Source organism: Gossypium raimondii, chromosome 3 (genome assembly GCF_025698545.1).
Source record: "Gossypium raimondii isolate GPD5lz chromosome 3, ASM2569854v1, whole genome shotgun sequence".
Lineage (NCBI taxonomy): Eukaryota > Viridiplantae > Streptophyta > Magnoliopsida > Malvales > Malvaceae > Gossypium > Gossypium raimondii.
Window position 1 is genome coordinate 55289194 of NC_068567.1, and position 14538 is coordinate 55303731.

Sequence of the window (14538 nt, forward strand, 5' to 3'; positions counted from 1 at the left end):
TAAATTAGTATTGAATTAGATGCTAATGAATGGAAAAATTTATATTATAGATCGGGAATCCGAAGATAAACGTGAAAAAGAGAAAGTATCGAGCTAGTTTCTGAACTTTTACAACTTCTACGAATTGGCCCAGGTAAGTTCATATGGCTGAATTTTTATGATTAATTGTTAATGTGGAAATGATATATTGTATAAATTCATATATTGTTACTGAATTATGATTATGGTAAAAATGGGAAGAAGATGAGATTGTTAGTTCAAATTAAGGGATACGCAGGATTGAGTACATATGTTTGGCAACCAACGATTTAATTGATTGGATAAGTCCATGGTGGATCCATGGCAAAGTGTGAAAAGTAGGTATGGTGTTTCGTGAAGAAAACCATCTTGAGTTATGAAAAGTAGGTATGGTGTTTCAGTGAAGAAAACCATACTGAGTTGTGAAAAGTAGGTATGGTATTTCCGTGAAGAAAGCCATACTGAGTTATAGCAATGTGAAATATTCAAGCAAATTGTGGTACCGGGCAAACGATGTACTCAATTCCGTAAGACTATCCTTAATTTGACAGGTATTTGTAAGTGCAATTGAAGCTAAATGTCGGAATAGAAGTTGACTTCTGATATTGAGCTCGATTGGATATATTTATTATTTGAGATTGTGGTTGGTAGGAAATGTTGAATTTTTATTTGTTTGTTAATGTTGTTAGTGAAATTTTGGTAAGATTTTATTATGAGCCTGTGAACTTACTAAGCTTTCTGTAAGCTTACTGGTGTGTGTTTACTGTTTCTTGTAGATTGACGTATATATATATTTCGGAGGATCGGATCTAGAACAACGATCACACTATCCAGATTTACTCCGGTAAATTTTGTTAAACAACTTTTTGGATTTATATGGCATGTATAGGGAATTGAAGTAAAAAGTATTAGTATGAATGACTAAGTATGCAAAATAAATTTGAATGTTATGGTTGTGTTAGATATCGAAATATATACATGTTTTTTGTTTGAAATGGTTGATTGGTTGAACTTCATTAGTATTTAAATGAAGTAGTTGAAATACTGGAATTGGTTGTGATTTAAATTTGCAGGGAAGGTTAGATAGTTATAAAGGGGTTATATTGAATTTTTTTTAAAAATTTGCAATGGAACAGTTTTTTTTGATATATGCATTGAGGTAGCTTTGAATAATCATGAAAAATGGTGGAAATTGAATTAGAAGCTGAGTGAGATACTAAATTAAATCTGAATGAGTCTACTTTCACATGAAAGAAATAGAGTAAGAGAAAAAGTTGTATATTTTTAGATATTTTAGTTTTAGTGAGTCAGGGTCAGAATGATTTTGAGGTCCCCTGTTCTGATTTTAGAAATTCATTAAAAATTTCACAGAAGGAATTATGAGTTATAATCTATATGTATAGATTCCTTGATGAGTCTATTTTCAGGAGAAATAAGTGGAAGCACCATATTAAGTCTGTACAAATAGATAATTGAATTTTAGTGACAAGAGGTCAGGATGGTCGGTCACTGAAACAGGGGAGACTTTAACTAATAAACTCTACTAATTGGCTAAACCAAAAATTCTGAAAAATTTATGATGAAAATATATATGACTGTAGTTTCATGAAAAATTTACGGATCTAAATTTCAAGTTTTGTAACTCGATTTATAATTAAATAAGTGACTACTATGCAGGTGGACAGATTTGCTGTAAATAGTGAAATAAATTTCCAAACTAAGTTTTTATGCTCCGAATTTGTAAGATAAGCTAAGTAATGCCTCGTGCTCGACTCCGGCTACGGTCTCGGGTAAGAGGTGTTACAGAGAGTACATAAAAAACCACAAGAAAATAATGCTCACAAGATGTTTGAGTAAATGCTTTCAATAGTATTCAATTACTATAGAATGAGGTGATTACAAATGAGGGGGAATGCCTCCATTTATAGTTGAGCTCCCTAAGATCCAACGGTACAATTTAATTTGCACCAACGGTCGAGATTGAAGCCAATTTACAATTGAGATTCTTAAGGGATTTACACAATTCTCTAAGAATACAAAATCAAATCTTCTAAGATTAGCTTCCATATTTACCAAAATAACCCTAATTTCTCTTAAGTGCTTCACTAGACCTTCAAGGCTTCAAGTAGATGGGCTTCTTCACATGTTCCTCAAATTGGGCCAATTCAAGTTGGTCGAATAAGCCTCATTTAATCAATGGACCTCCATGGGACATTCTGTGCGTATTCTTCACAGGCTTTGATTCCCGGCCCATGACATACACATGGTTATTAATATGATCACAATATTTCCAATTTCCAACATCAAGTTCACTAACTTGGCATGCAAGCATCACTTGAATCATAGAATAAACATTGCTTAAAGTTCATGCATACCAGCATATCCATAGAATAACATATTTACACACCAGTATACATATATAACCACACTTCAATTTCAAGTCTCTAGTAGCATAGTAGATACCAAAACATCAAAATTGACTCCCAAAACTAAGTTATGACACTAGGTACATGCCAACTTGCTAAAAAGTGCATATAAGCTATACAAACTCTATTGAGCCAAAAATTAAGTCTCAGATGTTGTTGACCATCTCAAAACCTAAACGTCACCTGCGCAAGAAAACAAATAAATTTGCACGCTGAGTAAAAGAGCTCAGTGGTGCTAACATAAATTGAAAGCAATGCAAAAAAAAAAACACATTAATTAGTCATCCAAATCATTTATAAAAATGCTCATATTATTTATTATATGTCTATTTATCATTTCATCATCCAATTTAGGTTCCAAATGCTAACTTATCAATGTGCCTTCAAGGATTTACATTTGGTATTTAGTATCTATACATGAAATCAAATCACAATATCAATGTTATCTTAATATCTTTTATAAACATATGACATTCTCATATCACTATCCATATCTTAATTTCACCAATCGAGTAGTTCAACTCATTTTTGAAGCATCATCTACCATCAGGGCTCGTATTACAAATTTCACATAATCTTTCAAATGCTATCTTTCAATATCGTATGCAATTACTCAAATCAACATGAAATATTCAATATCCAATATCGATTAACATATCTAATCATATACTACATAGTTTACAATCCTTTAAATCGAACACGGGCTCAAGACGAATACATAAATTTAAACCCTTAACACTCTATAATAATCACCAAAGTGCTTATCAGACCTATATAAACTAATTCCCCTAACACTATACATATCAATCGCACCGAAGTGTCAGTATCAATCATACCGAAGTGCCAATATGCTCCCATCAACAAACTACACGAATCATATAGCATGCTAACTATACCCAACTCTATCCGATATCGTTTAACAAGGTATTCATCATTTCAATGGATACAAGATTTACTTATCAATTACAATTTACATGTCATTTTCATATTATTTGTAATACATTAACAAGCCTTTGTATATCATTCATATATTATATCACACTTCCATTTAACATACTTTACATTTAACCAATTCTCAAATAAATTACATCAAACATTCTTTTCATACAATTATTCAATCATATTATCAAATAACATTTATTTGATTCATGTAATTATCATAGTTTTTTCATTATTACATAGCATGTACTCAGTCACATGCATGATCATAACAATTCATCAAGTCTCAATTTCATCAAATATTAAGTCATAGGTGAAACTTACCTTTTATGAGACAAAGCACCAACTATTACCTTACTCAATTTAATACTTACTTAAGCTATGAATTGAGGTCAAGTCATGAAAGCACAAAACAAAAAGAAGCTACTCGTCTACAACCTTCACCTTTCATTTATCCTTCGACGTCCTAACATCGTCGTTAACTATGTACGATGAATCCATTTATGCAAATGACATTAGTTTCACTTATAACACATAGAAACACAGTAATAAATCATGTAATGCAATTTATTCATTTTAGTCCTTCTAAGCCCAAATATCTGAAAACTCCGTATCTTTCAATATTCTCTATCGAACCAAAATTCAACTTCTTATTTATTCGCTAGAGACCTCAAGCTTTCAATTCATAGCATAATTTTACAAAAAAAAAACTTTTATTCTATTAAATTTTGTCCCTAATGTCATAAAATTAACTATAAGGCTTAACTTAAATTTAAGCTTAATTCATTATTTCTTACTATGTACTAACATGCTATTAACATAATCTAAAGTTAGCATTTCTAATTTATCACTTCCAAGCTTCAATTTCTTCAAATATCAATAATGACAACTAGAATTTAATACAACAATTTGAAAATTCTAAAACATAGGTTTGTCATTCTAAGCTTGAGAGATCATAAATCTATAAAAATCATCAAAGAAATCCTTATTACCTTGGTAGATTTAAGGACCACAATGGCTAAAAATTTACAAAGTTTTCTGTCTCTTTTTTCTCTGGCATGGATGACACACTTGAAGAAGAAGAAAGAAATTTCATTCTATTTCCACCCACTTAGTATATATACAAGTAATTACTATTTGATTAAGCTTAACTAAACTTAATTAACCTTTAACAAGATGACCATGATCTAATATTAATTGAATAATTGGAAGTGGATGGATGAGATCATTCTTTCCCACTAGTTCATGAACTAAATATGGCTAAATAGCTTTTTAGTCATTGGTCCAATTACATTATTGGGCCTCATGCATTTCTTTAATCAATTCTCACTTAAGTCAACACTTTGCAATTTAGCCCCTGTACTACAATTAACTACTTTTTTATTTAATTACTCGATAATTCAATATTATAATTTCATAATAAAAATGAAAATCCTTTAATTAATAAACCTACTGACTCAATTTACGAAATTCGACTTCGAAACTACATTTTTCAACATTGATAAAAAAATCGAGTTGTTACACCCATGGCCAGCATTATTTGAATACTCTGTCATTGACACGTGCATAGAATGCATAAATTATAGTTTATGTAACATTTGTCAAGGCATTATTCTAAAAACCTTTGAAGAATTAGCTACTCATTATCATGACTTGAAGTCTAATATGACAACCATTGGAAATCATAAACCTCATTGCAAGAACTAAAGAAAAAAAAAAGGAAACTTTTTTTTGCCTATAATGAAGAAATGAATCAATCCATGTTTTTGAATATTAAACTTCCTAAGATATTTTCAAAGCCGAAACAATCTCAAGAGGCGAGAAAAAAGCAATGATGGATCTTGGAATTAAGTTTTTTCTATCGGGTGGTAAAATTTTTAAAAATTTTAAGAGTTTAATGAGGATTTGTTTAAAGAAAAATTGGGGGTCTAATTAAATTTTTTGAGAGATTAATGAGAATTTTCAAAAATTTTAAGAGAGCTTAATTAATTTCTTTTAAATGTATAATGAGAATATTCAAAAATTTAAGGGGCCTAACTGAAATTTTCTAAAACTTCAAAGGAAAAAAATATTGAGGGAACTAATTAAATTTTTTTTAAATTCAAGGGAAAAATCAAATTTCTCGAAATTGTGTTTTCTTACATGTTTCTATACTCTATTGAAGTCCTTGGAATAGCCTTTCCCTTGCTTTACTTGCCTGCAGTTTTGGAACAATCCAGGGGAAAAAAATATAAGAGAGAAGAAGACTAAACCAAGCAAGTGAAATTGGAGAGTCTCTCAAGGTAGTTTAGTGTTAACAATTTATTAGAAGGTAAAATTACCATTATACAAATGAAGATTAGTTGAAATTTTTAAGATTAATCCAACCAATGTTGTTTTTCTTGTCAAACCTTTGGCAAGAGCATAAACAACCACAGCTAAGTTGCAATATTATACAAGATTTTGAGAATGGATGACAAACCTGTTTCTCCCAATTTATGCAACTTGTAACAATGGCGAGCAGAATTGTTTGGGTGAAAGCACCGAACTGTATACCAATCCATAAGCCAATCCCTCTCAAGTGTAACCAGAAGGCAAGGGTGGCTGCGACAGGGATTCCAACAAGATAAAACGCTGCCAAGTTGACATACGCTCCTATATGCTGCCATCCACACCCTCTTGCAATACCTATTTTATGCATCTAACCATTTGTAAGACTACTATAACATTCATCTCTTAGAAAAATATTAATTGCTCACCAAAAGGATAATGAGTTTAACCTGAAAGAACCCCCTGTAAGCTGTCAAGAATAACAGACACACAAACCAAGGGAGCCATGGTTGTCACATAATCCACCACTTCCTTCTCGTTGCTATAAACATAACCGAAAACATGTCGACTTGTGAATAGGGTTCCAGTAACTATAAGGGTCTCCAAAACTGCAAGAGCCATAGCAGCATACACCGCTACATGTGCTGCTTGGGGTTTCCCTGCCCCTAGTTCATTCGAAACTCTAGTACTATATATACAAATTGAAAATGGTTCTTAGCTAAATTAATCTGGTTTGAAAAAGTTGTAACTTCAATTAGTAAAAAATTACAAAATAAGTATATGCATGCATATCAGGGCAGACCTTGCTGCAGCACCAATTCCATGTGGTATGGCATAAAGTGTTGTAATGGTGTTGAGACTGATTGGGAAAGTTGAAAAACTTGTTAATACAATAATTACAATATGATGCACTTGGAAAAAAATCACAAAATTACAATATCCAATTAAGATTTTTATGATACAAGATGCATCGACCCAAAACAATAACAAATGAACATACCACACAGATAGGACGGATGTTTCTAGCTTTGGATTTGGTAAAAACCCAGACAGCATGATAAGTAGCTCAAATGACCACCATTCAAGGCTGTATTGTTTAAATAAAGAAGACATTAAGGATCTTCAACAGCTTAGATATATATATTCAGGTGGGGAGAAGAGGAGAAAACATACCAAACCATAACAGCAGAAGGGATAGCAAAATGAAAAAACTCTCCAAATCCTTGGAATAATTCCATTGTAATAGGGACACGAGTTTTTGTACAGGTGGGAGAGTACCACATGTAAAGTGAAAGGAATATAGCATTTAACCAGTTTGAGATACTAATTGCTAATGCTCCTCCTATACTTTCCAACCCAGACTTGAATACCAGAACCCAACATAGAGGTATATGTACTATAAGACTGGCACAAGAGCATATGAGCATGGGAGTGATCAAACTTTGTGTTTGAAAGTAGCGAATAAGTGGTTGAAATGTAGCATAACCAAAGAGTGCTGGGATAAGCCACGAAATGAAATTACCAGCTTCATGTGAAATTAAGGGATCTTGACCAATGAACACAAGTAGCCTCCCCATGTTTAACCATAGGACCGACAGAGGGATGCATACTAAGATCAAACAAAATATAGCAGTGTAGGTATGGATTCCAAATTTTCGGTATTGTTGAGCTCCATAAGCTTGTCCACATAGTGTTTCCAATGCACATGCCATTCCTAGCTGTAATCACATGCAAATTACAAAATTTAGGAAATTATCTAAGTTTATATAGTGGTGACATTTACTGTAACCCAAACACAGTTCATCAATTGATCTAGTCTCAGCAGCAAACCAAACTTTCAATTATCGGATTTCTTTCTTTTATTTGTTAAATTAATAGTGATTGAATAGCTATGTTATTGAACTACTTAAGAATCAACTAGTTTTTTGACGACATGTTGCTCATCTTGCTGGATGTTCTCCATATATTATACAAACTAGAAATTCATTAGCTTGTCCAAGTCTTGCTATTGTAGATTTAGTCGTATGTTCATTGCACAATGCTAAAAGTTCAATTGTGCCATGTTACTTTTTAAGTTAAAATGTATTTCCTTTTAGATCTATCCAAAGGTCGAGTAGCTCGCCCGATCCAGTAGACTCGAGCTAGACTGGACCGATCTTGAGTAAGAATTTTTATTACGGCCCAACCCAAATTCAATTTAAATTTAATTATAAAAATATATAAAATATCGACTAGAAATATATTTTTAATATTTTGTTAATTTTTAAATAGTGAAACAGGTTTTTTGAGCGGGTCTAAGCTTAAAATTATTTTTAAATTTGGACCTCAATCCAACCCAACTTATGAACACCTTTACTAAACAGTAAGCATCACTGCAAATTAAGTTTTCCATACCAGCATTATCGATAGCCTAACACACTAAATATAACTCAAAAGCACAAAGCAAGTTATTTCTGCCCAAGGAATTAACTGAACAATAAAGAATTCTCAAGTCAACACAAACAATTAACAAATAATAAGGCTGATTTGATCATATAGACGCTTGTTTTTGTTAGAAGCTGAACAATAAAAAAGGACTTCTTTAAAATAATTTCTTTTTCGTTCAATCCTCTTAACACTTTTGTTGTCCACTAGTTCCTTAACGAGCCCAAAAGATCCAAAAGCATTAAGTGAATGCTTATAAATATAAAAGAGATGGAGGGAGAGCAAGTGGTTGGGAGTCAAAAGATCCAACACAAAGATGTAATTTGATGGCAATTGTTATGAAATTAATTTCCAGGACTAAAATCATTGGTACAATTCACATAGAGCATGTTTAAGTCTATATGGCCGGATATAATCATCTGGGAACTTAATTTTTTAGTAAAATTCCTCTACTGTACTTTCTTAAACTTAATTTTTGCGTTGACCAGCCACCCAAAACAGTAGGAAATGTGGAAAATTTTGAACAACTTTAGTCGGTAGGTGATTAGAACTCTTGTTACACCAATTTGAAAATTGGTGCGCATGATTCTACTCAGGGAATTGTAGCAGTTTAGTTTAACAATCCAATTAGCATATATTTTATTCCGTGTACATGTCTCACTCATTGTGCCTAATGTTATTTAGCACACTTATGTTACCTTGTCAGATCATAAACCTCATTCATGTATAGTGTGCTTATGGAACATCTCTTATTAGCATCGTTAAGTCTCCTCTATGCATGAACAATTCATGAGAGTTCATCTGGTTCACTCAAGTCTAATTGATACATGGTCACTAAACCCATCAATCTAATTGCCATCTGGTTTATCGAGACATGACCCTTACAAACACGTGTTAATGCTTGAGGATATGTAGCTAGCGACCAACCATGCCTTATAAACGCCCTCCTCCACCATCGGAACCAAGACCCTTTTTGGATGCTAAAACTCTGTCCAATTGTCTCCTACAAGTTCGATTCTCTGCACAGCCACTTTCTCTCTATTGTGTGAAATATTATTATAAAATTATTGAGCAAAATAAACTATTCACAAACTTTAGAATTTATTTACTGAGAGTTAGGTATTTATATAAATGCAAAATATATATGTTTAAGTTTTAAAAAAAAAATTCATTCCCATGAAGAAAATTGCTTATGTAAAATGATGTGTCAAACAATTCGAGATTTATGTTTCCAGTATCGAAACAATCCACGTTGGATGTAATAGTAGTTTAGAAGCAATTCTAGAATAAGATAAGATACAATAAGAGACAACACCATGGCGTATATAATATTAATATTAGTGTTCTAATAAGTTTATTTAAGAAGAAGAAAAATGCAAATTGGCTTACAAGAAGACTGAAACCGGTGACTGTAGCGAGAGATATGGCAATGGCAGAGCTAGCGAGAGGAAGCACACCCAGATGACCCACCATCATCGTTGATATAACTTGCAATAGGTACTGTGATAAGGTGACAACAACCATAGGCCCCGCAAGGTAACCCACCCTTTTTGTTTCTTCAACGAAAGCGGCCCAAGTTAGCCACCGATTGTCTAATTTGGGTATCAAACTCTCTTCCATGCTGTTCTTGTGTGTGACTAGTTTTAATAGCTTCTCTCACTTACTGAAATGGGAGGCAAAATAGAAAGATGAAAGACTTTCGTATTTGTCTGGATTTATAAGTTAAAGACAAACATATTGGCGTACGAAAGCAAAACATGCAAGGGTGAATGCCACATACATTTATTATTGTAAACGATAGATCTAAGGACCCATACGACATGACAAACAAACTGGGCAGGTAGAGAGTCGTCGGACACGCCTAATTTTCTTTAAAGTAAACTAGTAACAAACCCCGCGGTTACGCCGGGCTCCATATTAACTTCACCACTGAAATAATAGAGAATTCAAAATTAGATTATACTAAACTTATCAAATCATGCATTGAGTTATATTCTTTTTCCAAAACCAAAATAAGTTATTTCTTTATTTTATATGTTAATTTTTCCAAAACCAAAATAATGCATGTCAGCTTTATTCTTACAATGAAAGGAAATTAAAATTTAAAATTGAGAATCAAAAGAAAATATTTTTTTTTGAAAGATTGAGAGTGAAGGAAAGGGAAGTGGGGGAGGAAAAGGGAAGAGAGATGAAAGATTATATTGAGTGTGGGAAAACTATTTATTTGGTTTTATTTTCTAATCTCGTAGTCTTTTAGTTGTAATCTGAAAAGGTATTTATATGTTTAAAAAATAACTTATGATATATGGTTCAATTAGTTGAATCGATCTAATTGTAAATTGGTGATCTGATCTATTTAATTATGGGTTTGGTCTTCAAAAAATTAATTGTAAGTTTTGAAAATATGACTAGAGAAGCATGGTTGTTCAGAGTTAGATGCAGTAGTGAAGTGACTTCCACACACTAGTTTGGTAGGTTTGATCCCTCTAAACTTCCTCTTTATTTGGTAATGGCAACAATCACTTCCTTTTTGCCTACTATTGTCCTGTCTTCTGCCATCAAGATGGTAGGTGTTTGGTGTTGCATTTGTGACTATGACTATTTCAGACTTAGATTTATTTCACTATGCATTTTAATTGCAATATTTAAAAATTTGAAAACAATAAGAAATGTCATTTATTGATGTACATCGTGTTAAAATACTTGATGAAGAATATCTTGTCTACTTTATGAAAAGAAGATTGGACATTGTTGAGTTCTTACAAAGATCAATAAGTGTAATAGTCCAATTTTCAGTAGTGTCGGAAACAGTGGTTCGAGACCACTAAATCCAACAAGTGAGCTCGTAAATTTTATTATATAGTATTTATGAGTTGATTGTGAATTGAGGAATGCTTATGAATTACTGAGTTATGCTTTAGAAATATTTGTTTGATTAATTGATTTTGAAAACGAGGTATCAAGACCTCGATTTTATAAACCGAGCTGCAAATATTTTTATAAATGTTTACGGAGTGTCATTAAGGTAGTATTAAAGTTTCGTTAGAAAATTTTAACGTTTCGATAGTTAATTTACTAAAAAGAACTAAATTGAAAATTGTGCAAAACTTGCTAATTAAAGAAATAGTGATTAAATGGCTTAATTAATGAACAAAGGAGGACTTAAGGAGGAATTATGCCTAAAATAAAGACATGAGGCGACATAAGCAGAAAAAAAAAACAAAAATCATGTGATTAGAGGGCAAAATTGTAAATTCTTTGAAATTAACTTAAATAAAATGAATTCTAAACTTTTCTAGGCTATTCTTCTTCAATTTATCAGCCAAAAACGCCATAGGAGAAGGTTTTAAGCTGGTTTTTATTTATTTTACTTCATGTAAGTTCAATTCTTGCTTTTTCCTTGAATTTTTTTGTTTTTAAGACTTTTACAATAAGGTCCAGCTACTTATTTCATTAGTTTTTGATTTCATGGATAATTTTGAAAGTTACCATTGATCAGTGCTGAATTTTTATGATGAATTCACATGGAATTGAAGCTCTAATTTTTTATATGATGATTTTATCAAGTAATTTCAATAGAAATTGATTTTAGGACTAAATTGTAAAAAGATTAAATCTTAGGGTTTTGTATTAAATTATATTTATAAAAGGTTGTGTAATAGCTTAGAATGTTTATTTAAAATGTTAATTGAGAAAATTTAGCTTATTTGATGGGCTAATTGGCGAGGGACTAAATTGCAAAAACTATAAAAGTTGGGGTAATTGTGCAATTTTGAAAATTGAGGGGTAGAAATTGTGAAGTGAATTAGGATTGAAATATATACTGATGAATGAATAATTTTATATTTTAGATCAAGAGCTCGTAGATCAACGAGAAAAAAAGAAATTAGCAGAGTAGTCATTAACTACTACAAACTTACAGTTTAGCCCAAGTAAGTTCGTATGGTTAAATTTTAATGTCATTTGTTAAATAATAAATGGTATTTTGTATTTATTTGTAACATTTTTTAAAAATAAAATTATTATTAAATTTATGAAATTGAATCAAATGTTCGAAGTGAATGGAACGCAGGATTGAGTGCAGCTATTCAGTGTAAAGAGGAATTGACGGTAAATTTCCCAAGTAAACTGGAGTTTAGCAATTGTTGCGAACTCTCGTGTTTGCTTTCTGTTTAGCTCTCATGAGCTTCAGTTAACTCATATGAGTTTCAGATTAACCCTTCTGGGTTTCAGTTCAGCTCTTTTGAGCTTCAGTTTAGCTCTTCTGAGCTTCATATTAACCCTTATGGGGTTTCCATTCAGCTCCTATGAGCTTCCGTTCAACCCTTATGGATTTTTGTTTAGCACGTATGTGCTTTTGTGCAGCCTTCGGGCTTCTGTTTACGATGTACTCAAATCCGTAAGACGTTATTTGGTTTGATAAGGATTGGTAAGTGCTACATGCAATAAATGTGGAAGAATTTAAGTTATTATTGATATTGAGCTCAAATAAATGAATTCATCAATTGAGTTGTGATTGGCAGGAAATGTTTATGAAATGAATTACCTAAATGAATTATTATAGTATGTTCGGTAATATTTATGTTAAAGCCAACTAACTTACTAAGCTTCATTAAGCTTACTTGTGCCGTTTAATGTTCTTTGTAGATTTTCAAGAAGTTCAGAGGATCGGATCAACACGTCGGGTCACACTATCCAGCTGCTCTGGTAGATTTTGTTATACGCTTTATGGTTTACATGGCATGTCTAGGGCTGGATTGGAAAAGAGCTAAATTTGAAGTATGGTTGTGAATTTTATATATATGTTTGTATGCATGTGTTTAGTATTAGGTTTTGGTAAATCAATTAATAGAGTTATTTTGGTAGATTTAGGTAATTGAGTTTTGTGTTGATATATTATTTAAAAGATGATTTTTGGTTTGTGTTGAATGTTTGATTGGGGGTATTTGATGTATTAAAATGTTGTGTATAGGTTGGTATCAAAAAGGGTGAGAAAAATGGCCTTAAAATGGCCTATTTTTGTCCACACGGGCATGTGCCTTAGCCATGTGTGACACACGGCCTGGCACATGGGCGTGTAGTCTGGCTGTGTGTCCCCTACACCTTACACACGACCTAGCACATGGGCATGTGGTTGGCCGTGTGATTCAAGTCAGAGAGTTACACGGGTATGGACATGGGCTGGGACACGGCCGTGTGCCCCACATCGAATGCCCACACAGCCTAAGACACGGGCGTGCCTCTTGGCCGTGTGAGCCACATGGCCGGCCACATGGGCATGTGCCCCCTACTCTTAGGAAAATTTTTAAAATTTTGGGAAAAATTCTCTGAGTTTTCGGTTTGGTCCAGATTTATTTCTAACACTTATTTTGGGCCTCGAATATAAGGGACAATATGAGTGTTTATGATTGGTTCTTGATATGTATGTTAAATGTCATGAAATGTTCGCGTTTAATCCATAAAGTCTGGTAATGCTTCGTAACCCTGCTCCGGCGACGAATAAGAGTTAAGGGTGTTACAATAAGAATACCTATAAGATTGAATTAGCCCCCTAATCCTCGTATTCATTCAACATTCAATGTCTACGAATTTCACGAGGATTTATTTAGTAGTAGTGTCTTTAATTATTGCTTATTATTATTTCTACATTTATCTATTGTTTTAGTTCTTGACTAATTTATTTTGCATTTGAAGGCAATTTAGATCAGTACTTAGTGATAATCCCTAACTGGTCTTTTTTACGGAGACAAAACTAGATGGTAGACGAATGGAAATAATGAGGAGGAGATGCAATTTCTCAAATGGGATAGAGATATCAACTAATGGATCACAAGGGGGCTTGTCTCTAGCCTAGAAGAAGGCTCTTACTATAATTTTGCTTAGTTTCTCCACAAACCATATTGATGTGTTGGTTAAAGGGAGTGTGGAGGAGAAGGATTGGAGGTTTACTGTTTTTTATGGAACCCCATTTGCGAGAAATAGAAGTGATTCGTGGAATGTTTTAAGGAATCTGGGGATTACTTAGGAATTCCCGTGGCTGGCTGGTGTTAATTATCAAGTTATTATTGCAACTGATTTTCAATCTAAGGAAAGATTAATTGTTTGAAGTTGTTTTTCAATTGCTATAATTGACTTGTCATTGAATAGAAAAAATATATAATTAATTATTAATCTCGATACTAAAATGACCTTGCTCTTGAAGCTAGAGTTTTATTATCTTGGTTCCTTTTATTTTGAATTTTTATTATTTTACATTCAATTTTCTCTTATTATATTTATTTCATTATATTTAGAAGCTCGCATATTTATATTTATATTCATATTTATTATTCTTAGAATAATTAAAACTCTCTTTATTTGTTTTTCTCTAACTTTTTAATTATCTGCATCACATATATAATAAGAATAATTATGTATTATT

General features: G+C 32.3%; 1 protein-coding gene across 1 annotated transcript in view; it reads right to left on the bottom strand.

Moving 5' to 3' along the window:
* Positions 1-2345: 2345 nt before the first annotated feature.
* The window catches only part of LOC105794785 (protein DETOXIFICATION 12), a 37878-nt gene continuing 25685 nt past the window's right edge, over positions 2346-14538 (bottom strand). The window contains exons 2-8 of the mRNA XM_052628550.1: positions 6867-7411; positions 6694-6780; positions 6496-6552; positions 6143-6381; positions 5845-6050; positions 5526-5580; positions 2346-2627 (exon numbers count right to left, since the gene is read on the bottom strand). Coding sequence (XP_052484510.1) covers positions 5539-5580; positions 5845-6050; positions 6143-6381; positions 6496-6552; positions 6694-6780; positions 6867-7411 — 1176 coding nt within the window. The 3' untranslated portion in view covers positions 2346-2627; positions 5526-5538. The remainder of the gene's footprint in view (positions 2628-5525; positions 5581-5844; positions 6051-6142; positions 6382-6495; positions 6553-6693; positions 6781-6866; positions 7412-14538) is intronic.